General features: G+C 34.4%; 1 protein-coding gene across 5 annotated transcripts in view; it reads left to right on the plus strand.

Moving 5' to 3' along the window:
- Positions 1-24,244, plus strand: part of Sox21b (SRY-box transcription factor sox21b) — a 63,855-nt gene that overhangs the window by 13,882 nt on the left and 25,729 nt on the right. For all 5 annotated transcript variants that reach the window (XM_036374091.2, XM_036374092.2, XM_036374093.2 and 2 more), the window contains exons 3-4: positions 10,425-11,434; positions 12,491-12,654. In XM_036374091.2, the coding sequence (XP_036229984.1) occupies positions 10,566-11,434; positions 12,491-12,654 (1,033 nt within the window). In that variant the 5' untranslated portion in view covers positions 10,425-10,565. The remainder of the gene's footprint in view (positions 1-10,424; positions 11,435-12,490; positions 12,655-24,244) is intronic.

Below are 24,244 nucleotides of genomic sequence, written 5' to 3' on the forward strand. Positions count from 1 at the left end.
ACCTCACAAACATCATGGAATGTTTAAAAAGTGAAAAAAGTTATTTATGGTGATATTATTAACACGGAAGCACTTTTCAATTGAAGTGTCTCAGATCCGCAAAAAACCTGCAATACAAGTTCTAATTATAAGTTTAGAGATATGGTATAAATCCAGTGGTCGGCCATATTTGAAAACAACTTGCCACATCGCTTACTTCCTAAAATTTCATATCCGTCATTTCGTCACTATGTAGCCAATACTGTCACATGCTTCCTAAGAAATTTCTTTGAACAGGCTCTTTAATAGAAAGAGTATTTCCACACCTGCGCCACGGTATTGTAGCTGAAAAGAAAATTAAATGACGTCAACAAAAAAACAAAAATTAGCATTGTTATATAACGAGTGATCCAAGTAGAAGTACTTTTTTCAATAGCCCTTTCTTCATAATTCACGCATGATTCGTGTCAAGCTATCATGTTATTTTATTTCAGTATTTTTCGGCATTTCGTAATATATCGTAATATATCGTTTATATATCGTTTAACTTTATTATAAAAATTCACGTTCTGTAAAGAATGGTCTACATAATCGGCTTACTGAGCGTACAATTCGCAACACCATCACCCATCTTGAGATCCAGCATTCATTATTGGATAATATTCGACCGAATAGACCACGTCCAGCACGCAGTGAAGAAAATATAGCAGCCGTAGCTGAGAATGTACAAGAAGACCGTGGAGAGTTGATTCCGCGCCGTTCGCAGCAACTCGAAATGGCGTACGGAACGTACAAAATATAGTTTGTGCAAGAACTGAAGCCGCTCAACCTTCCCAAGCGACATCGTTCGACCTATGGGCTCTTGAAAAGTTCCAAGATGATCCGACGTTTTCGAACCAAATTTTGTTCAGCGATGAGGCCCTCAATGGGTATGTAAACAAGCAAAATTGCCGCATTTGGGACGAAGACCAACCTGAAGAGATTCCAGAGATTTGATGTGGTTTGTAGGCCGGTGGAATCATCGGTACATATTTCTTCAAAAGTTATGCCGGTGACCATTATCGCGTCATGAGAACCGACTATTTGATGCCTAAAATTGAAGCTCGTGATCCCGGGGACATTTAGTTTCAACAAGACAATGCCACTTCCCACACATCGCATCAATCAATCGATGATGTATTTAACAAAATAGCATAAATATGCTTACAGATATGTCATTTTTGGCGAAGTTGGATCTAAGCTGCAACTATGATTTCACATCCAGAAAGCAGCTATCGCACCATTTTACTTTAATGATTGAAGTTTCGTATCGAACTTACTACTTAGAGTAATTCTGGCTTGGAAAATATTCTCATCAAATCCATCACATTGCCACTAAAAACCTTAGATAAAGAAAGTAGCTCATCTAACGAAGGGTTAAGCAAATTCTACATATTTATAGAACTGGTATAAAGTAAATGTAGATTCCAATATATTAGCTTAACTAATTACTCATTTGTATTAGCGAAACCTAATAAATTACTTAATAATCACTAATTTGTTTAAATATTTGAACAGCAAATGCAACTTTAAAGAAGGGTTGCTATGTTAAATGTTGTAGTAATTTGCTATAACGAGTAATACTCTGTTTTTTAATAAACTCAATTCCATTCAATTGTTTGTCAGTTATTGACTCAGCTGCGCTAATTTACGTGCAAATGATGAAATTCACTCAAATGTAAGAAAGAAAACAAACATTTCCATACGTGTTCTTAATTTTGTAATTGCAAAAATCATTTTCATGGATTTTTGGAAGAAATTAGTGAAGAAAACTCCTTAATTATACGTTGTTGTTTTTTGTCTTATGTTCTTAGAAAAGCACACCAAAGGAAAAATTCTACAGCCATATTAATGAATAAGTTAGGAACATAGTTCTTTGAAATTTAGTTGTTCTGTATAAATGGCTTTTATACTCTCGTAATAAACTTAAAAATTGAAAATTGCCCCGCCCTCTATATGTTTATTGTACATAACCTAATGAGCATTGGAGTTATAACAATCAAACTTAATCTTTACATATGTACATATATCTTCCTCGATTAGTTTTAGGAATCAGAAACAACTTTTACGTAAACAAATCTGTTCTACTCAGTAACGATTATGTTTCAAATTGGAGATAAGAGATTTTACCTAAAAGAGGGACCGCACTCAATGTTATATCGACTTGCATGCAGTCCTGTTGTATTATTTTTAGGGTATATAAAGTATACCACAAAGTTTGTAAAGTATATACTTATATATAAATGATATGCGTGACGAGCTGAGCCGTTTTAGCCATATCCGCCTGTCTGTATATACATAAACTATTTCTTCAGGTTTTAAGATGTCGATCTGATAGTGTGTACACCTCCTCCCCCAAGAAGCTGCTCATTTGTCATTTGCGTATATGTAGCTGCCATACAATCTAACCGATCAATATCAAGTACTTGTAAGGCAATCCCTTTTATTATGTGCATTTTGTTCCTGTAAAATTAACGGACTATCGTTCTACCGAGTAACGAAGTACCAGCATGGGAAGCTTAAATTTTCGTTACTTGGTAACACCAATCAGCTGTAAAACATCGTTGCCTAAAAAGTTCATTTCGTTCATTGCGAAAAAATACATTTTCTGCCCGCTACAAATACTTTTAGACAAATTTTTTTTAAAGTAAATGGAATCAGCTGTTTTGAAACAAAATGTACCATACTACTGAGATAGAGCAAAAAGTATGTTCACGGTTAAGTGTGTTAACTAAGTATCAACTAACGAATTACCAAATTAACATGTTCGGTCTGAATACCCCTAATATATCTTCACAAAATTTTTTGATTAAAGCAAAGCTATAATCTCCAAACATATTGTTTCAGATGGGACTACTATTGCATATAGCTGCCCCACAAACTGACCGATTAAAATCAATTTCTTGTATGAAAAATTTATGGTTTGATAAGATAAATATACGAAATCACGATCGTTTTTCCTTATTAACTAAAGTTAATTCGATTTGAAGGCTTTTTATGTATATCAGATAAAGTAGCTGGAAAGGACTAGCAAAACTTTGTCCGTTAGATGCAACTATTGGCCGTTTTTATATTCTCGGAACATGTTACTACAAAGTTTTGTCCACCCAACAGTTGTTTGTAACAGCTTAAAGTCTCGGAAAGTTAAAGTTTTACTTCTTTTCCTCAAAGTAGCAATTTTAAAAGATTTTTGTTCTATTCATTTTGTTATTAAATTTAGGATATCGAATCTCGCCTACAAGAAAAGAAGTAAGCCCTACTGAATGGGAAATAATGATTAAACTTTTCGAAGAAGGAAAAACATACCCTGAAATCAGTCGAATTGTTGGAAAATTACTTCCTTTCAATCAAAGAGTAATAAAAAAAGTACAAACATACCGGCGGGCAAAGTGCGATACAAAACCTTCGATATTCTGCATCCAAAATCGATTAAAATGTTAAGAAAAATAAAATTATCGATTAAAATGTTAAGAAATCGCTCTGCATTGCATACGAGTATATATGTATATGTACATACGAGTATATACAATGATTAGAATGACAAGACAAGTTAAATTCTGTCCATCTGTCCATGCAATAACTTGAGTAAAAACTGAGATATCCTAATTAAATATGGTACACATGTTCCTTGGCGTCCAAGCGAGGTTGGTACTGCATACGGCCTGTATCATACTAGTACCCCGCCTATTAAATTCCGCTAATCGAAAACCCGTAAAATGACATAATCAAGCTACAAATTATTGTAACATACAAAACTGTAATTTAGTAACATACAGGGAAACGGAATGTGAATGGGCGTCTCTTTTTTTAATTTTTTAAAAAGTAGGCATGGCCTCTTTCCCTGATAAGTTTAAAGAACATAGCTCACAAACCACTATTGATGCTATTTAACCAAATTCTTTCTTCCACTTCTTCAAACTCTGTGAAAACATTTTAAAAGAGCCATAACTCAATAAGTAATAGTAAACGTGTAGAGACATTAAATTTTCCACCTCCTTTAGGGAAAATTCTATATTCTAGCTACTTAACCGATTTACCAATTTCAAGCAAACTTTGTACATAACTTTCTTCAGTGCCCCAGTGCCTATGGCAGACTTTTAACCGAAAATATCGGTCAATGAGGAACCTTAATAAAAGTCAGAGAGCATATTTTCAACACTGCCCTAGCCTTTACCTAATAGAAAGATTTTCGAACTTCCTGTTGACTTTATACCGTATGTACTGGTCAACATGTGAAATATCTTTAATAAATGGAAAGAACGTGTAGCCTTGTGATTAAAATATACCATATACCTAACATATGAATTTATAAAATCCGGTTGAATTATAGCGTATATGTATATTTTGTCAGTAAGAAGATCTACTACAGCTTAATTCTGAAAATGTACAAACAACCTTTAAGTGAATACAAATATTATACGCTGTGCTATACGTTGCGAGAGTAAATGAATAAAATACATAGTACATAAGTATATATGTAGGTAATTAACCAAACATTAAGATCTCACGGTCACTATGGTGCAACTCGAATGTGGTCTGGCATGTCACTTCTGTCCAACATGCTGTTTGACACTTCTGTACCATGGAAATAAAAGTACCACAACAAAATCAAAGGTGAAACCAAGAAAGCAAATACCAACTATTATGTTAAGCAAATATCATCGTCCGACAATAACTCTAGATTAGACAGAGTCATGCAGGATATTTGCATCCACTCACTCGGAACGGGCTCCAACTTTAACAGATCATTGCGGGCTACTTCGATCTCCAGCTGTTACCATAAATTTGCAGCTTAATCCGTCGGACAATTTCGCCAGCTAGGTAGCCGGACAGATTTTGAAGTTGACTTTAGCGAATTTCAAAATTTGCAGATTAACATGCGAACATTTGCGGCCACAACCATTATTACCACACACTTGTAATTTTTTCTCTTCATTTGTGCATGTACTTGTACATACATAAATATGTAAGCCTGAATGCAAAACGTGAGCATAATGTCACACAAGTGAGGCAAAAGTGCCACTGCCACTGTGGCAAGCATGCACATGCCGGATGACAACAGCAGGAGAAACGTATAAAAATCAGAGCTATTTTATTACTGAACACTCGTACATATATAATATATTATGTATGCAATTACCCAGCAGTAAATAGCACTGTCTAAAGGTTTCTGAAAAAAATATAAGTATGTATCAATTAGCCCTCTTTACTTCGTTACTTCAGGGATCCCCATGTTTGAGCCCTGCTATCTTGTCACTGAGTTAAATAAATGCGGGATGGATACGTCATTAAAGTATGTGGCTGCTTAGTGCATAATCTCTATTTGATTATGCGAGTTTATCATCCTTATGATAGTTGTTTGCTCGATTCGACACTGTCAAAAGTTTGACTATTGACCAAGCAAAAAATAAAAATCTATAATATAGATATATTTTATGTATGTACCATATACAATTACCGAGGAATATGGAGTTCCGGAAAATTTAATCCTGTTCCAGAAGATAAAGAGGTTAAACGAATTTTAGTTTATACTGAAGTATTATATAATATTTACAGTATCATAACTTTTAATACGAGGTAAACACGGTTGGATTTAGCAAAGCCTGAAATATACATATGTTTAGTATTTCAGGCTTACCAATGGCAATAAGTAGTTGGATAAGATAGCATGTGTTAACGTAGCGTCCGTTTTGAGCCATAAATTCCGTGGCAACCTACTGTTAAGGCAATTATGATTTTTATATCATGTAATTGTTGTCTTTTCCTCTCTACTGTTTGCGTAAAATTGGTATAGTTATTGTTGACAAAATGCAAGAAACAAATGCTTTTGACTACAAACTGTTGGCGGTAAGCTTCTGCAATTTTCGCGGCTCGTGCGTATATTTTACAATTTAATCAAGTAGTGAGGACGGAAGGATCTGTAAGCAATTTTTCATCATGTATATGTGTAACAATTTAAATGTTCCTCTTTATTTCTAATAAAAGACAGGTAAGGAAGGGGTAGGAAGAAGTCTTCACAATTGTTAAAAAAATTTGAGTGAAAAATTTTAGATCTGTATAATTTTATTATAAACACTGCTGTGAGAAATACGTTATCCTACTCTTTTACTGAGGTATCTTACACTATGAACAATATCTACCCTACAAAGGTAACCATAACAACTAAAATATTTATATTAGGTACAGTGTTGGCCATAACTGAAGCACACCCCTAGTATGCCCTCTCTTTCACTAACCAATATGTACGGCATAAAGTAAAGCAAAAATGCATAAATCATTCTATTGATGTAAGGGACAGGGGGAAACTTTTAATGTAACTTCTTTACTTTTTACTCCAAATCGTATTATGTATATTATTTATAAAATCAACCGGACGTAGGCATATTCTTAAAAAATGTATTTGTCAGTTAGAAAATATACCGGCCATATTTAGGTGAGAGTTTCCAAATTTCAAGGTTAGTGCTAAGTATTTCTTTCGATATTCTTTATTAATTCAAAATGTCGTCCTATGAGATCTTGGCAAGTTTGTAAGGCGCAAAATTCCAAACTGTTTTAAAAAGATTGTAATTAATACATGCTGAAGCTAATTGACACAAATGTAATTCGACACTCTTTTTATTGAATAATGCCTTTAGAACCCTAAGGTACTTTAAGCCTAAAAAGGCTGGATTTTTTGAAAATCCAAGACTTAAAAAGAAATTGACGACTGAGTATGGCTGTTTTTTAGGCATCCTAATATAGGTATCTTAGTTGTTGCAATCGTTATTTATGGAACTAGGAATGACACTATTATACTCTTGTGCAAATTGTTTGGAGAGTATAAACAAAAAGGAATATTTATTTTAGTATATGGACTTTAGTTCGGCAGATATAAAAAGTTTTTAAATTATCCGTTCATTTTGTTTCGTAATTCTGACTATAAGCGGTAAAATATATATGGGAACCACCGCAATGTCATTTTGGACCATAGTACTATTTCAGAATTATTCAATTACAGCGTTTGAGATCGCTATCAATGCCCTTAAGAGAAATAGTCAAACAGAGCGCCCATATAGTAAACAGGGAAAAGTTGTACAACCCTCCCATTAAGAAAATAATTAAAACATAAAGCTGTAAAGCACTTGAGAGGAAAGCAGAGAACTGTACCAACAACTGTCGGTGTCATAAACCGATACTTAAGCTGGTCATAAAGCGTTTTAGTTTAGCCTCATGGAAATTAAATAAATAGCCTGATTATGATTATTTTACAGCTTTTCACTCCGTTATGCTTTCGAAACAATGCCAAACATAACAAAACGAAGATAAAATAAGAATTTGCCAAAAGCTCAAATTACTGGATGCGTTGTGGAAAGAATAATAGACGAAAGAATAATGTCGAGGGTGACAAAAATAATTCTCACACAAGCGGTCAGGGACAAATGCAGTGCAAAGGGAAGGATGAGGCATACATATTATCCCAATTCCGTTTGCAAAGCAACACTTTGGGGCACTCGACGGCACGCACCCATTTAAAATGTTTACTCATTCGCCACTAGGGAACAATCTGCTTTACGAAAGGATAAAGTTAAGAGTTTTCTGACCTCTATTTGGGTACAAGTTTAAATACTTAAAGTTCGTGTGCGCGTCAGCTCATTATTTGTTTTCCGTTTTTGTTCAATTAAGTAATTGATTTCAGCTATTAATGCTTTTGACCGCTAACCCCCTAGCTAATGCTACGCCTTCAACACGTTGGTCTCTCAGTTGACTGCCTGAAGTATGTAAAACAATGGAAAGCGAACTGCAACCGTAAATAAGCTTTGCTGATTTCGTGTTCTATAAAACTTCGCTTTGTTTTAAATTTTCATAAAATATAATAAAAGTTCTTTGTGTGGAGCCGTCGTTTGCCTGTGGCCAACTCTTTGGCTTGCGGGCAAACGCACTTCCGCTTCCGCTTAAGTAACATAAACGGTTCAAATCTGAATGGAACGAGCAAAATATTCAAAGCGACGCGCTTACTTATAGACATACTGACAGCTTTTTAAAATTAAACTTTTCATCGAATGGATCTGCCACTAGAACTTCAGCCCCATCGCCACTGCACTGTGGTCAAGTTGTATAAAAATAGATAATTACTGTATAGTGTATACCCGTATTATATAGAGTTTTGTACATGCAATTAATATTTTACTAAGGTCGCAATTGAATTTGCATGTAAAAGCCATTTGTAAGTAACCGTCATATATGAACACTGCATTCTTCAAACCATATTGACAAAGTTATTATTTCAACAAACAAATTTTGTTTATATATATATATAACACAGCAGAAAATTTCCGATTTTAAACATGTCCTACAACAGAGCAAGATAATTACCAAAATCTTTACCTTTATTTTAAAAAAGATTATTGCTTATATTAACAGCTATATGTGGAAAATATTTGATCTTTATTATTATTATAAACCCTTCTGTAATCACTGTGCTATATGATGATGATATATGATGAAGTCCGCCAGTCCTCGGCAGACGCTCGTTGACTGCGTTGGAGTGAAGTATTTCTTTGTGAATAATGGAAAATTCATTAGGCGTTAAGGCACTTGATACACTAAGCCGGGAGAGACCACAACTTATGCCGGCGAATTTTATAACCCAATCCTTTGATTTTGTCAAACTGTCCCTTATGGTATTTACTTTTTTCTTATTGCTTTTTTTCGTTACCATTTTCACTTTGTGGTTAAGTACAAGTTTATAAACATTTAATTCGTCATCACTCAAAACATCCCCCGACACATAACACCCCCATACAAGTGGTACTTAGCACATTACTCATGTACTCTTCCATTTGAGAATGTGTGTTTGTAAATTTATATGAAAATGCGGCTGCCGGATATGTGGCTGCGACATATGTATGTACCTTTTTTAAACAAAATTTGGGTTAGCACTGTCTATTGCATTCGCATTTACTGATGGAATTATTAATCAAGAATTAAGCTTCTATGCGATATATACTATAAGTATGTATGTACATAAGTGGATACCCTACAAGAAACTGCTGATGGGTTCACCAATACACTCACATTTATTATTTCAGTACTGACGAACAGTTTACTTGTCAACTGACCGACACTGTTATTGTTAAACAGAGACATATATTCCCAATCATATTGCTTACATGTGTAAGAATGAAATTGCTGAATGCTTTAGTACTGTCACCACTGACAGTACAAGACTATTGAACAGTAAAATGACTGCCGTGTATTAAGTTGCAAATAAAATTCAATATATTTTTAGTTGATTTTAATTTTTCTTTAGGCATTTTTAAATTCAGAAATTTCACTCATAACTGACAATTTTTAACTATGATTAATTTATGGTCAGCAATGAGTCAGAAAAAGAAATGAGAGTGAGCAGTATATATATATAATGTGAATCAATTGCGAATACCAATGTGTTAAAGAAAGATGCAAACTCACACACTAATGATAGAAACTTTGTTCTGCGCGCTGACAAAATTTTTTCAACTATGGCTGTCATATTGCCGGTCAGATGACTGTCACTGTTCTTGTAGGGCAAGAGTGTACCAAAAGTCATACGATCATTAGAAGGACCACGAAATATGTACACACAAATATATATGTACTGTATGTTGTAAGATGTATATACATATATTGAGTTTTCCCCTTTCACTTGCCTGTGCAAACAAATCATTTTACAATCGACATGTTTATTTTTTTGTTGAAAATTCCCTTCGACTACTTTTTGAGGGTCCCAACGGTGCTTTCACTACACAATGGAGTGTAAGTATGTATATATTTGCTTAAGTGAATTTAATTTATTTGAAACTATATTTGTACCAGTTTATTCACAGACGATATCAACATATTTAAAACAAAACAAACAAATATATACTTAAACATTTATGTACAAGTATGTAGGTTACGTTGTTCTAAAAGAACAAAAAACAGAAAAGCCTTTGCGTTCTTCATTATAACAACTGAGGTGATTTCGAGCCGCCACTTCTCTACACGCTGTATTCAGAGAGACTCAAGGCATCCACCGAAGGAATTAACGGGACGATGGTTCCATAATTCTTCTAAGAACCTAACTCATTCCTTTAAACTACAGTTTCATATTATTCCTTGACTATGACGTCGTTATTTATAAAACGAATACACTCAATAGGGGTTATTTTAAGTAATTATCCCAATATTATATATAATATTATAAATAGAATAAATACGTTAATAGTTTTATATAACTGTTATCGAACTAGAAATATAAAAGTATGATCCGTTAACCTTAATCAATAATACACACAGAGTTTGATGCGAAATTAAGACTTTTAAAGAATTATACACATTATATACATCAAAATTATATTACATATAAAATATGCTCACGGAGCTGTAAATTAATTTTGTCTTTGCAGACTCTATTTGCCTTTAGCTCTTGTCACCAAATTCAACACCATCACTCCGTCACTCCATCCAAGACCTCTTTTTCCACACACTACCACTCCCACAACCATAACCACGGCAGCAAACAAATACTCCCAGCGGATCTCCACAAAATGATGGATCGCATCCCATCATTATCGCTATCAGGCATATCGCTCGCGCATCCACTCTCGTTATCCACAACAGGACAACAACTACAAAACCATCTCAATTCTGCATCAGCGGTCACATCGTCAACAAGTACAGGTGGACACCATCACCAGCATCATCATCATCATCACCATTTAGGTCAATTAGCCGCTGTTGTTCATCAACAACAGCAACAACAGTTGCAACAGCAACATCAGCAACAACAACAGCATCATCATCAACAAGCTCATCTGCAAGCACATCACAACAATCATCATTTGAGCCATCATCAGCTATCATTGCATTCGGCGTCCTCGACAAGCCATTCACCAACATCTAGCAACTCAGCGTCTGCATCGCTGCATCATCATCCCACCTCTCTATTGACGTCACACTCAGGCATTCACGCATCCCCAACTGCGTTGTCACACCATCCACACAGCAGTAGCAACAACCACTCCGCATCGTCATCCACATCGCTTTCACTGCATCAGTCAGCCTCAGCTTCATCGTCGGCTGGCTCAGCTGGATCAGGTAGCTCAGTGAGCTCAGGTGGTGGTTCTGTAGGAGTTTCAAGTTCGTCCGCACATCAGCTACAACACCACAGCTCAGCAACGTTGCATAGCCAGCACCAGCATTCGTTGCACCATACCACCCATCATCACACGCACAGTCACATAAACGCGCACGTAGCCGCCGTTTCGTCACCCGCTAACGCAACGAATTCAGCCAGTACCGCATCTGTAATGGCCGCCGCTGCTGCTCACCTGCACCACAATGCGCAGGCCACATCGCCGATGACAAATCTACATCAAAACATGGGTGGCCTGATGAATAGTGGTAGTAGCGCCAGGTAATTACACCATCCACACACCTACATATGTAAATCTAAAAATTTCTGTCTATTCACATATACACAGATCAGACATATACACAGAATGCAATTTCCGTTGTAGTTTGACGTGGTGTTTTAATTAGAATTTCCGCACCACTCTGAAATTAAGGACGTGCGCATTGTTATATGAACTGAAGAAAGTTGAGTTAGCTATGTTAGAAGGGGTCTAGTTAAAACTCCCACCACTGGTTGGTTGACACATCCATTAAATTTAAGAAGGGCCTATTTTGGAAGGCCAGTCTAGCAAAAAAGAAAAAAATTCGAGTTCTTTTTCTTTACTTCCAGAATAAATTGTCAGGGTTACCTAATTTAGGAGCAAATGTTGATATAATTACTATTATTTAAAGTTTTTTTCTCAAAAACATAGGAGTAATATAGAAGGCGGTTTTAAGATTAAAATAAATCATATGCTTGGACACTATTATGCTAATATTTGTAATTCTCTGGTAAGACGGGTTGTATTTTCTAGTAGCAAGTACATAAAATCAAATGAGAAGAAGAAATAAATTTTACAGTGAATACCTAGAGCAAGCAGAGGTGATATTAAGGTTATTTCTCTCTGTATGATCTTGAATTCATAGAAGTTTTCTTTATTGTTGAAATTTATAATTTTAGTCTCGGTAGAATGGATAAATGGGGTTGGCTTTATTTCTAATTAATATACACATGTCGATTACGCCCTCTATAAAAATTTGGTGAAATTTCAACCTTGATGTCACCTTCACCTTCTTCACTTGATGTCTTCCGGTAAATGGAGGGTTCAGCATTGTTAAACATTATACAAGTACATGTGTAATACGCTGACCGCCATCTGCAAAGGGACGACAGTTGTTGAAAAAAAATAAATATGCTGTTAGTTGAAAACTAAGATAAAACCGAGTACACTTCCAAGTTCAGTGTCCTTTTGCAAAGCATTTCTACCCACAACAATTTGGCAGCTATCAATAATAAAAAAACAACTCTCCCGATCTTTATTCCTCAATCTACGGTATTTTATAACCTCTCTTATTACAGCGACGTCTTCTTTAGTCTAATGATACAAAATACAACGAAACGTCAAAACGAGGAACACATCAAAAGACCAATGAACGCATTCATGGTTTGGTCTCGACTACAACGACGAAAAATTGCACAGGATAATCCGAAAATGCATAACTCCGAAATATCGAAGCGTTTAGGTAAGCACAATTATGATAATTAACAAATAATATTTATAGAAAAACTAGAGAGCCCCGTCCACGCGTTGCTATGGATAAGGTATACATTAATTAAGCTATTCAATACAGTTAATTGTATTTATGAATAAAAACGAAAACGGAATTTCCGGTGTAAGAATCCACGAGTTAAAATTTGAACATTACTTTCAAATTTGAAAATGATTGATTGAAAAATTCTAAGATTTGTTATTAAGCACAAATAAACATAAAATATAAGATGTTGGATTTTTTATGTTATTAATTTTATATTCAAGTAACAAATGAGTAGTTTTCAAAGTTGTTAGTTGATACCACTTGAGATAATGAAAGAGAGTAGACCATTCTTAATTTTTAACAATAATATTTATACGTCTACCGTTGCATAATTGCGGATTGAAATTACGCTGATAGATGAACCAATTTTCAACCGAAGATTATGCGATCCGGGTATATCTACATATATACGTACATAATTTACGTTCTCATTTTCATCAACAACTATTGCGAATGGTTTAAAATACACCTGATAGCCTGGCAACAACTGTTATATCTGCAAATTAATTTTATCAACATCTAAATTATTGGCGGCTAATATAGCCTAATTACTGATCCGGTTATGATTCAAACAATTAATTTTTAGTTTCAGGAATATACTCTCAATTAATCAATTTTTTGTCGTGAACACAAATGCAGAAATTGTTTGACAGTATAATGAACTACGCATTTGTTTTCAGTTCTATTCTACCATTGCCAATATCTAACAACTGTTGTATTTCTGAGAGTGCATCAGTTTGCAATTGTTCGCACATATTTATGGTCAATTGAAGTGTTTAAACACTTTACCATAACAACGATTGCTTAATCTGTTATTCTCATTGGCTTAAGAAAAGCAAAGAATGGTTGGGCTGTCAGCAATCACCAGACAGTGGTAAGACAGCACCACCGAAAGCTTCATTATTGCCGTTTAAATATTGCATTGTTCTGTGCAATGCTTCGAGAATATTTGTGAGCCATTATGCACTGTGTTATGAAACCACATCATACCGACCAATTTCTCTGCTACCGGTTATGTCCAAATTGTTTGAAAAACTTTTAGTGAAAAGATTAAAACCAATAATTGATGAGAAAAATCTTATTCCAAATCATCATTTTCGGAATCAACACTCTACGATTGATCAGGTTCATCGAATATCTGATACAATTGAAAAAACATTAGAAGAAAAAAAGTGTGCTCAGCAATATTCCTTGATGTAGCACAAGCTTTCGATAAAGTTTAGCATGCAGGACGCTTTTTCTGCTCTAAAAAAAATCCAAGCGCTAGTTCCGCAAATTAGTGTATAAAATTACAAAAAGCCATTGCAGAAGTACAACGCTGATCAACTACTTGGCGCATTAAGCTGAATGAAACCAAATCAGTGCATATCGATTTCACCAATAAACGTATGCAGCACAAACCAATATTTATGAACCAAAAAATAGTTCCGTATGAGAATACAGCAAAATATCTTGGTATGACCCTTGATACTAAACTTAGGTGGAAATCACATGTCAAAAAAAAAAAAACAAGAAGAATTAAAACTTAAGTACAGAAACATATACTGGCTATTAGACAGATATTCTGCCTTGTCAATATACAACAAGCTACTCTTGTATCAACAAGTCCTTAAACCGATCTGGACTTATGGTATTCAACTCTGGAGCTGTACCAGTCAAATCAACAGATTAATTATCCAAAGATTTGAAAACAAATTACTTCGTGGTATTGTTAATGCACCCTGGTACATTCGTAATGACAACTTGCATATGGATCTGAATGTAGAAACTGTTGACAACGTCATCAAAAAGTATGCTCAAAGTCATGAACAACGACTTCAACAACATATCAACATTAAGGCTCTCCAGCTCCTTAATAATGATGGCCTTACCAGAAGATTAAATCGAGTAAAACCTTTCGAACTTGTGTAAAAAAAAAATTAACTATAAAATAAAATAGTCATTGTTCAGGTCTCACTAAAATAGTGACTATAATACATACATATGTATAAATTTACACATCTGAATATCATAGGATAAGCATTTTGTAATTTTAAAACCGTATAAATTTAAGTCAAAAACAAAAAGTTTATTAGTATTAATTTACTAGATTGCTATAAAATAAATTCCCCAAAGGGGTGTTTAAAAAAAAACAAAAAATTATGCACTGTGCGTCATTCGCCCATAATCTAGCAAAGTAGTCGGAATGTCTTGGCGATGCAACTGTCAATGCTATTTTTTGTTGTGATATAAAAAATGTTTTACCGGTTCCACATGGTGCGTCCTAACACAGACCGCCTTGATCAGTAGCAACAATCAGTATAATCCATATACGAAAATTACTGTACTCTTGCAGTAGCTATGTATAATTTTTATACTCTTGTAACTTGTTGCCACAGGATATAATAGTTTTGTGCACCTAACTGTTGTGCGTATCATCTAAAACTAATCGAGTTAGATATAGGATTATGTACATATAAATGATCAGGATGAAGAGACGAGTTGAAATCCGGGTGACTGTCTTTCCATGCAAGCTGTAACTGTAAAAATTAAGATATCTTGCTGAAACTTGGTACACATTTTCCTTGGCACCATATAAAGTTTGGTATTACAGATGGGCGTAATCGGACAAAACACCATTAATCAAAAACTTATAAAACGCCATAATTAAGCACTAAATTAAGATAAGTATATATCTGTAATTTGGTGCAGAAGATTTTATTGGGGAGGGACATCTATGTTTCAAAGATATGGGCGTGCCCCCGCCTCCTAGTAAGTTAAATGTATATTTCTACTATGACACCTCCTTCAACAGTGTGAAAATGGATGAAATCGGATGATAACCCCGCCCACTCCCTATGCAACAGTTTTGTTAAAAACGACTAAAAGTGCGATAAATCAATAACTCAATGCGTCAGAGACATTAAATTTTACATCCGCGATGACACAAGTGGGTTCTAACGGAACCGTTGTGAAAATTGAACGATGGGCTTGTTACCGCTCACATTTAGGCGAAATCATATATCTCCGGTAATAGATCAATTTCAACAAAATTTGGTACATATTATTATTTTAGCAATCCCATCTAAAAATGAGAAAATAAGCGAAATCGGATAGATAGCAGGTAGGCGTGGTTGTACTACTTCCTATCTAACCACGATTTTAAATTCCATATGATTCTTTTGCATTCCAGTATACCAATCAAGCACCAAAGAATATATTAGGACAAGATTTGCAAAAATATTTCTTTTGAGGTATACCATCTCAAAATTAACAAAATCGTACTGTTCAAGCCCCTAGTTACGGAATATAGGGACTCCAGTTCTAACTTTTTACCGGAAATAACGGTCAATCTGTGAGATATATTATTGCAATTTGGAGAGAGTTGGTTTCGGATAATAGTATGCAAGTAAGCCAAAAATGGATTGAATCGGTTGAGTACTTTTCTTAGCCTCCATATATCTTATCGAAATATTTTCGAACTTCCGGTTTACTTCGTACCGCATATATCGGCTAATATGTGAGCAATTTCAATAAAATTAAGTGGATGTATTTTCCTTATAATGTTTCATCTTTGTGCTTTAAAAGGTGTGAAAACTTGTCCAAGAATAAAGAGATAAAAGGTATCCAATGTTCATCTCTACCAATATTGAGCCAGTTATAAATAGTGTAAACAACATGACTTCCCTTTATATATTATTTTATATTATGTTGTAGATTATGCAAACAAACAAGAAAAAATATTAACATCGGTTGCACCGATACCCTTCACAGATACAAATGTTCCTTACAATAACTTGATTCCGATCTAATTTCGTAAAGATGCCTCGTCATATAAAAAAGTTTTCCATGCAGGCACTTTACTCCAATCGTTCAGTTAATATTAATAGTGATCTGATCTAAACAATTTTTTCGGAGATTACGTTGTTACCTTAGAAAATAACTCGTGGCAAATTTCGTGAAGATACCTCGTCAAATGAAAAAGTTTTCCATACAAGGACTTACCTCCGATTGTTCAGTTTGTTTAGCAGCTATATGCTATAGTGGTCTGATATCGGCCGTTCCGAAAAATGAGCAGCTTCTTTGTGAAAAAAGACAGCTGTAAAATTTTAGATCGATAGCTTAAAAACTGAGGGACTAGTTTACATACAATATATACAGACGGACGGACGGACGGGCATGGCTAAATCAACTCAGCACATCATGCTGGTCATTTATGTATATATTTTATAGGTTCTTCGACGTTTCGTTCTTGCTGTTACAAACTTCGTGGCAAACTTAATATACCCTGTTCAGGGTATAAAAATTACTAATCATAACAGAGACATTAATATATACATATATACATACGTACATAGATGAATGTATACATAAGTGTAACCTTAATATAGCCACATGAAGTACAGAGTACTATTCGATGAAACGATGTGTGTAAGGTGGAACATATCGAAATCATTTTTTCAAAAGAATGCGCCGACCGATTGGAACTCCTTTAAACAAAACAAAAGTTGGATTTATTTCAACTCTCCATGGAAATAACGTTGAATTGAATCTTTTGAAACACAGTGGTAAAAGGGGTTCCCATGGTGATAGCAACATAGGCACAAGTCCAATTGCGCTTGAAAACAATGAATAAGGCGCAAAAACATTCACTGGCTCAGTGCACTTAAAATGAAGTTCTCATAATGAATGGAACGAAACAATTGAATTTCCCACCCAAATGTGTGATTATAAATACGAGCAAGTGTATGAAATAAGATGGGTTATGAATATTAATCTCAAACCAGCCCATCCCGACTACAATGGCTGCAGTGAAAGTCTCTAAAACTGGAGTTACTTCAACTACCAACTCAAAAGCTGACCGCATACCGCGGTGCTCACAATCGCTGTTGACCTTTGCAAGTACCTTTAGATGAGGCGGTCTATAGATTGACGTGATTACAAGCATGTTGCGCCGTTAATACGAGTTCTGAGTCATTACGTTCATGAGTGAAGCAAATAATTCGTAGGCTTTTCAGACATTGTATATATTGGGTGCGAGAAAATAAAAGCTGTGGGCTTTTTTTGGCTTCAATACTTTATCTTATTGTTATTTTCGTTTAAATTTGTATTATATTGTTAATTTGTGAACCCTGAAGGTTGTGGAGGGGTGTGGAAAAGTTTAAATATTAGTGATATGCTCAGTGGCGGATTTACAGATTTGCCGCTTGTAAGCTTTTCAGTTTTTGCCGCCTCTACTTACCCTTGAAATTCAATACCTTAGTTCACAATTACATAAATTATATTTTCTATCTATAAAATTCCTACTTTATGATTTTAGCCCTAAGATACCGTGTTAGATCCTTGATTAATTTCACAGCAAAGAATTATGAAGAAACATTATTTTAAGCAAAAGAAAATTTCAATCATGTACTACCTTTAATGAAAGTTAAGGTATGTCTTAAAACTATATAATACTCACATGATATGAACAAATATGTTTTATTACACTCACAATTTAAAAATAATATAATAAATATTCTTTTTAATTATATGTTAGTATAAAAGGAAAAGTTAAATTATAAAAGCATTACAATAACTTTTTGTGTTTCATAAAATCTTGTTCGATAGTTTTGACGCTATGCATAAAAGAGCTAAAGCGTTTAACTTTTCTTGACTTAAAGGCGATTGTAGATCTTGACTTTCTTCAATTCTTAGATTTGAAAGTGTACGCATTCTTGAACTAAGTCTTTTTCATTAGGTCTTTTGCAAGAAACCGGCTTTTTCCGTCAGACTCGATGGTGACAACTCAAGAATGACCATACAATTGTTACAAAAACAAATTACACTATGCTGGCATGTTGTGGATAATTCTTTTGAGTTAAGAAGAAGAAGCATAGAACAGCATGTAAATTGTAAACAAAAACGTAAACACTTTTGTTAATTCGTAAAATAAACTTAATTTATTAGTTTGTAGTGAAAAAGTTTTAGTGAAATGAACCCAATCTTGCTGATAACAAACTAATCATATTGCGAATTGTGAGTTTAGTTTGTCCAATTATTCAAACTGCCTTTTTAAACAAGTCAGGAAAATTTTTTCCGATATTTTAGAAGTCTAAGCCTCTAATTTTGATTAGTTTAGGCCGTAAGTTCGATTCTATCGATGGATCTCACTTGGACAGCTGTATACGAGGGTCTTTTGTGATACCCGAAAACTCGTAAAAATGTATCACCCCATCGTCATAGATCGACGAAGCATTTTGAGCTCACCATATATTTATTAAGGCGGTCAAGATTAATTCTAGATTTCTTCCATGTAGCACTGGCAAAAAGCGTCCGTAAAAATATTTAAACGCACCGGGTGCGTTGATGAGCTAGTAGTTCAGAGGACCTCTTACGGTTCACTCTGGGCCAAAAGCATCTTGCAGCCGGAAAAGTTTTTTTGTTGACCATCGCTTGCAAAAATCACGGGAGGTGAATAAGTCGAGCGCTAGAACGCAAAAAAACAACGTAGTACCGACTGGCTTTCAATCGGATAAAATGAGGGTATGGGTGTCCTCACTAACAAACTCATATGTAATAGGTAAGAAAACAAATGCTATTGCTAATGAGGCTGTTGCTATGACTCTGGAATACATATATTAACATTTATAATATCTGGTAGATAACACATTTTAATATGTCTTTATATATTAAGCAATGGAAAGATTCAGCAAAGCTTTTCCGATCTGATATTATTTGCTTATCCCTGTTTAGACAGATTTAGGTAAGCTTCCAATAACTATGCTAATCTACTTTTCTCACGCTTAAGGTAAATTTCATTCAAATTTATACACCTGTCAATGAATGTATGCACTTAAAACCACAAAAGCCTATTTAAATTAAGCTCAAGTAACTCACAAAACTTATTCTATCTGTATTTTGACAACGCTTAGCTGGTGGCAATAGCCTTGATACAGACGAGAAACAACGCGAAGACGAAGCCGAACACTTCAGCGCATACACTCGTTTGCATATTTAATAAAGTGCAAATGAAACAGTCGAAGGCGATGACTCGGCAAACACACTAGCGAAAGCTAAACATTGAGCTGCTTAAGGCTTTGCGCCTATTGTTATGCTAAGATGTAGCATATTGTTACTGGGGAAGTTTAGACTGTGATTTGGGCGTTGGGCCCTTTGCGCAGGATGGATGAACAGCGAAGGGCACGTGCCGCTCACACAATATTGTTGATGTGTGTGATTGAAATTGAATTATTTTTGTCAAGCAAGTGGAGTGGAGTGGTGATTGGAAAGTTCGTGGGTATGTGTGTGTGTGTGTATGCGATGAAGCTGTGCGAAATTGTGTATTGGCTGGCATTGACACACGCCGTTTATTTTTGAGTCTCTGTGAGACCTGCAACTTGAACTCAATTTCGATTGCGATGCCGGAGATTAGCTTTACGTAATCATTTAACTATATAACTGGTTATGTGCATGAGGGAGTATACTTGATGAGTTGGCAGCTTTTGATTTTGTTGCCACTATACCATTAACTAATTCACCCACCCCTTTCAAATAAACAAACCACCATCCGTCCGCCCACCAGGCAGTTGAGGGACGAGTGATTTCAAATAGTTTATGTATTCGTTGTGTCACTGTTTGACAGCGCGTTAATGTCAGTTTTGACAACTCGCCGGCGGCGAATAATGTGGTGTGTTTGTGATGACACTCGTCTCTGGTGGTTTAGGTAATTATTGAATTTCAAAGTGAGCGAGTTGTTGTAATCAGTGTTAAATTTTAATAGATATTAGAGTTGATTACATTCGTTATTGTATTGTGTGTAATCGGGTGTGCTGTGGATAACGCTTATTCACCTAAAGCTTAAACATGTGTGAAAAGCGACGCAACAAACCGCATATCTCAAAAAAAACTGATTCGAAAAGTAATAAAACTGTCTAATCGTATATTATTCATATTTATAACTTGAGAAGCACAGATATACTAACAAAATAATAGTTTTAGGTGGTTGTGTGCAAGCTGGGCCTCCAACAAAAGACGTAGATTAGTAGATAACAAATATTTTTTGTCGTACACATTAAAAAACTAGTGGTGGTATGAGAATTTGATGTAACAGTATTTCGGCAACTGGTGATATCGGTTCGTAGCTTCATCTATTATAAATATAATAAATAAGAAGGAAATATAAAAAAAAATTAATTTCCGTTCCTGTATTCTACACTGGTAACATGTATTGCGTTTTAACCGCCTCCAAGCACTCCTTGTTGTAACCATTAACCTCAAATCATTGAAATACAAAAATTGCTCCAAAGTACTTTCCACTCATTTGAGCATTAACCATAAAATCCACGACAGATGAAAACCAACACGGCTTCATTAGAAACTTGTCTGAAAAAGTTAGCAACAAAAAATTGGAAAAACAATGCAAATTACTTACGAATGAATTGTTGCGAAGTTAAGTAAAAGGAAACGTGATTTAAGAACACTCTCTCATTAACCCATTAAAAAGGAGTCAGTCTGCAATACAATAGAAATACTAGAACAATAAAACAAACATTAATAATTTCAAAACAAAATACATATACATATGTAGATGTGATTAAAATCATTTACATATAAATCGTGAAAAAAATATGTCGTCATTTGCTCCACATGTATATATAGACTGTTAATATATCCGGATGTTAACTTCACACCATCCGATAATTCCTTTTTTAAAAGCCACAATATTGTATTTTCTAATCAGGGCGATACAAAACGAATACTTCAATTATGATATTTTGAAAGAATTGACGAATCTTATTTCTCAAAAACATCCATTCAAAAAGTAACAACTTCAATTTAAAATATATATATACAAACCGCTCGACTACTATTTGTACGATTTTTAACTCTCCTGCTCTGCACACAAACCCATAGCATAGTTGCCGTCTGCTCTGCCTTTCACTTCACCCACTTCACTCTAGTTGCACAATTCAATTTCGAGTTCGTTATTTCATTTCCGTGGAGTGAAAACAGGGGAAGGACAAACAATGACAAAGCACAATCGAAAGAATGGGAATCGCGCCCATTGTTAGACAGCGCAGTCGAAACAGTCGTTGCTCTGTTATGTTGGCACCCAGTGTAAGTCGACAATAGAACGAGACAACTAGAGCACGTGAGTGGTTGCCTCCGAAATATGTGAGGAGAGCGCTCGTATGCATTCAAAATAGCAGGTAAGTGAAAGAATTGATATTTGCAAAATTGAAAAGAAATGAAAAAATAACAAAGGCGGCACACTGAAACATAGTCTACGGCAGACAAGGAGTGGACGAAAAATATTTCAATGCGCTTAATGTTTGTTCTGTGAAAAGTTGTCGTGGCATAATTTTAGGCGCATATGCTCGAACATGGTAGTAGGTTACAAATACTCAGTCTTTCATATGAATGCATATATTTTTATACATACTAGTTCTAGTAATAGATTATTGATATAATACATACAATAATTTTTTCAAAAACTATCATCTACAAACTTCAATAACTCTACCAATTTTCAGAAGTTTACTTTACGTAGCCACGACTTTGTATACACACACCAGCTTTTTTTGTAATTTTGAGCAAAACCTTTATGTCAATTGACAGTGGCAAAATATTTTCTGTCAGTTGCAGCCTTTGTGTACATTTGTTGTTTGCACTTGTTTTTGTCTGCCATTGTCAAAATTGTAAAATAACCAAAGTTAGTTTAAATGCGTGCTCTGCAATAGCAAATGAGGACGATGCTAAGCTAAGCCGAAAATGAAAACGGAGATAGTAACAAATGAATATGTATTTTACCAAAATGTGTAATTTTTTCGTATTGAAAACAATATTGGCTAGCGCACTATACTTATGTGAATACTGCATTAGGCATTCGAAAATTTTACTGAAACTCTTTAGATATCTCGGGTTCACAATATTGTAGAGAAAATTCATTGAGATTCTACAAAATATTTGTGAATAGTAATGTATGCAGAATAATTGTTGATTCTGATATTGCGCATTTTAATTTAAGCATTTGTATATGTACACATATTAGGGTGTCCGATATTTCCCAAGTTGAATTTGTTTTTGTTTGCAAGCACCTCCTAAAGTTGCAGTTTTTGCCCTCTAAACAAGGATCCAACGTAAGCAATATCTTTATTTTCAATTTAAACCTTGCCTCAATTATATATCTTTTCCCATGTATATAAATTGGGATTTTTTGACATTTTGCATTAAAAATGTAAATCTAAAACTTTGAAAAAGGGATATTCTCATTATGAAATAAAATTTTTGTGGAGCGAAAAATTGTGTATTAAATATAATATAATATTTTCAAAGTTGTAGATTTATATTTTTTGGAAATAAAAAATGTATTGCAAAATATAAAAAAAATCTCATGTTAAATATATGGGAAAAGGAAAATGAATTTGGCACAGTTTAATTGGAAAATAAAAAACGTGCTATGTTGGTGAATAACGGACACCTCAATGAATATATTTATCCTCAATGTACACACTGTAATTTCAGAAATCAGTACTAAAGCGTTTTTTGTAGCTAAAAACTTTTTGTGAATTAAAAAGTGTATAGAAAGCTGAGATCGAATACGACTGGTGTTGTCAGATTATATTGCCAAAGCAGCAATGGAAATATCAAAGCTGTCATTCAACGCTTTTGCAGCACAGGTCAAAGGTTACAAATGTTGGCAGTTGTATTGAATTGGAGTTGGCATATCTGCACTTTTTTGTATCAAAAATATCTGGAAAAAGTATCGAGCATAAAAACCGATGCTAGTGAATTTTTTAATACAAAGTTTGGCAAATTTGTTTACTCTCTTAAGGAAATAGGATCTAGTTGTTATTCATACACATATGTATATAAATATATATACTCGTACATATGTATAAAAATGTGCATATCTATATACCATATGTTTAAAATACGTGTGATGTTGTTTTTCCGGTCTAAGGCTCTATACTACTTAACCGATTTTAGTAAAATTTAGCACACTGTGTCCAGTTTCTAAACACAAGCATATGCAATGCATTAAACTCTTAGACAATTTCGGCACTAGCCAGACAGTCTGCTGCATTTTAAGCAATCGAAATTGCTGTTGACTAAAATGAAAGCATACGTTTTCAAACTGAATGTAACTAGAGATAGATTAATCAAGAATATAATGCACCAAATAATGCTTAATTAAATTAAATCGAAAATGTTAATAAATAGAAATTAAAATTTTAATCCCGTGAATTTCATACCGCCTATAACGGTTTTATTTACATTCATAAATAAAATGTTAACTCTATTAAACAATTTACTATAATGTTATTTAATTTTGTGTATCTGAGCCATAGCAAGGCGTGACCATGGTTTTCTAGTACATATGTATATGTATATACATATATAAGTTCCTGTTGGTGATTTACAAAATCACTTGCAATAACGAGCTAAAGGCTGCATGAATGTAGAAAGCGATTAGAATATAGAACAATAGCTAACAATCCATTCAACCATCAAAATAAACAGGGCAACATGAACTGACGTAAATAAAAAGAATTTG

This window comes from Bactrocera oleae, chromosome 6, assembly GCF_042242935.1.
Source record: "Bactrocera oleae isolate idBacOlea1 chromosome 6, idBacOlea1, whole genome shotgun sequence".
In the NCBI taxonomy this organism is placed as follows: Eukaryota; Metazoa; Arthropoda; class Insecta; order Diptera; family Tephritidae; genus Bactrocera; species Bactrocera oleae.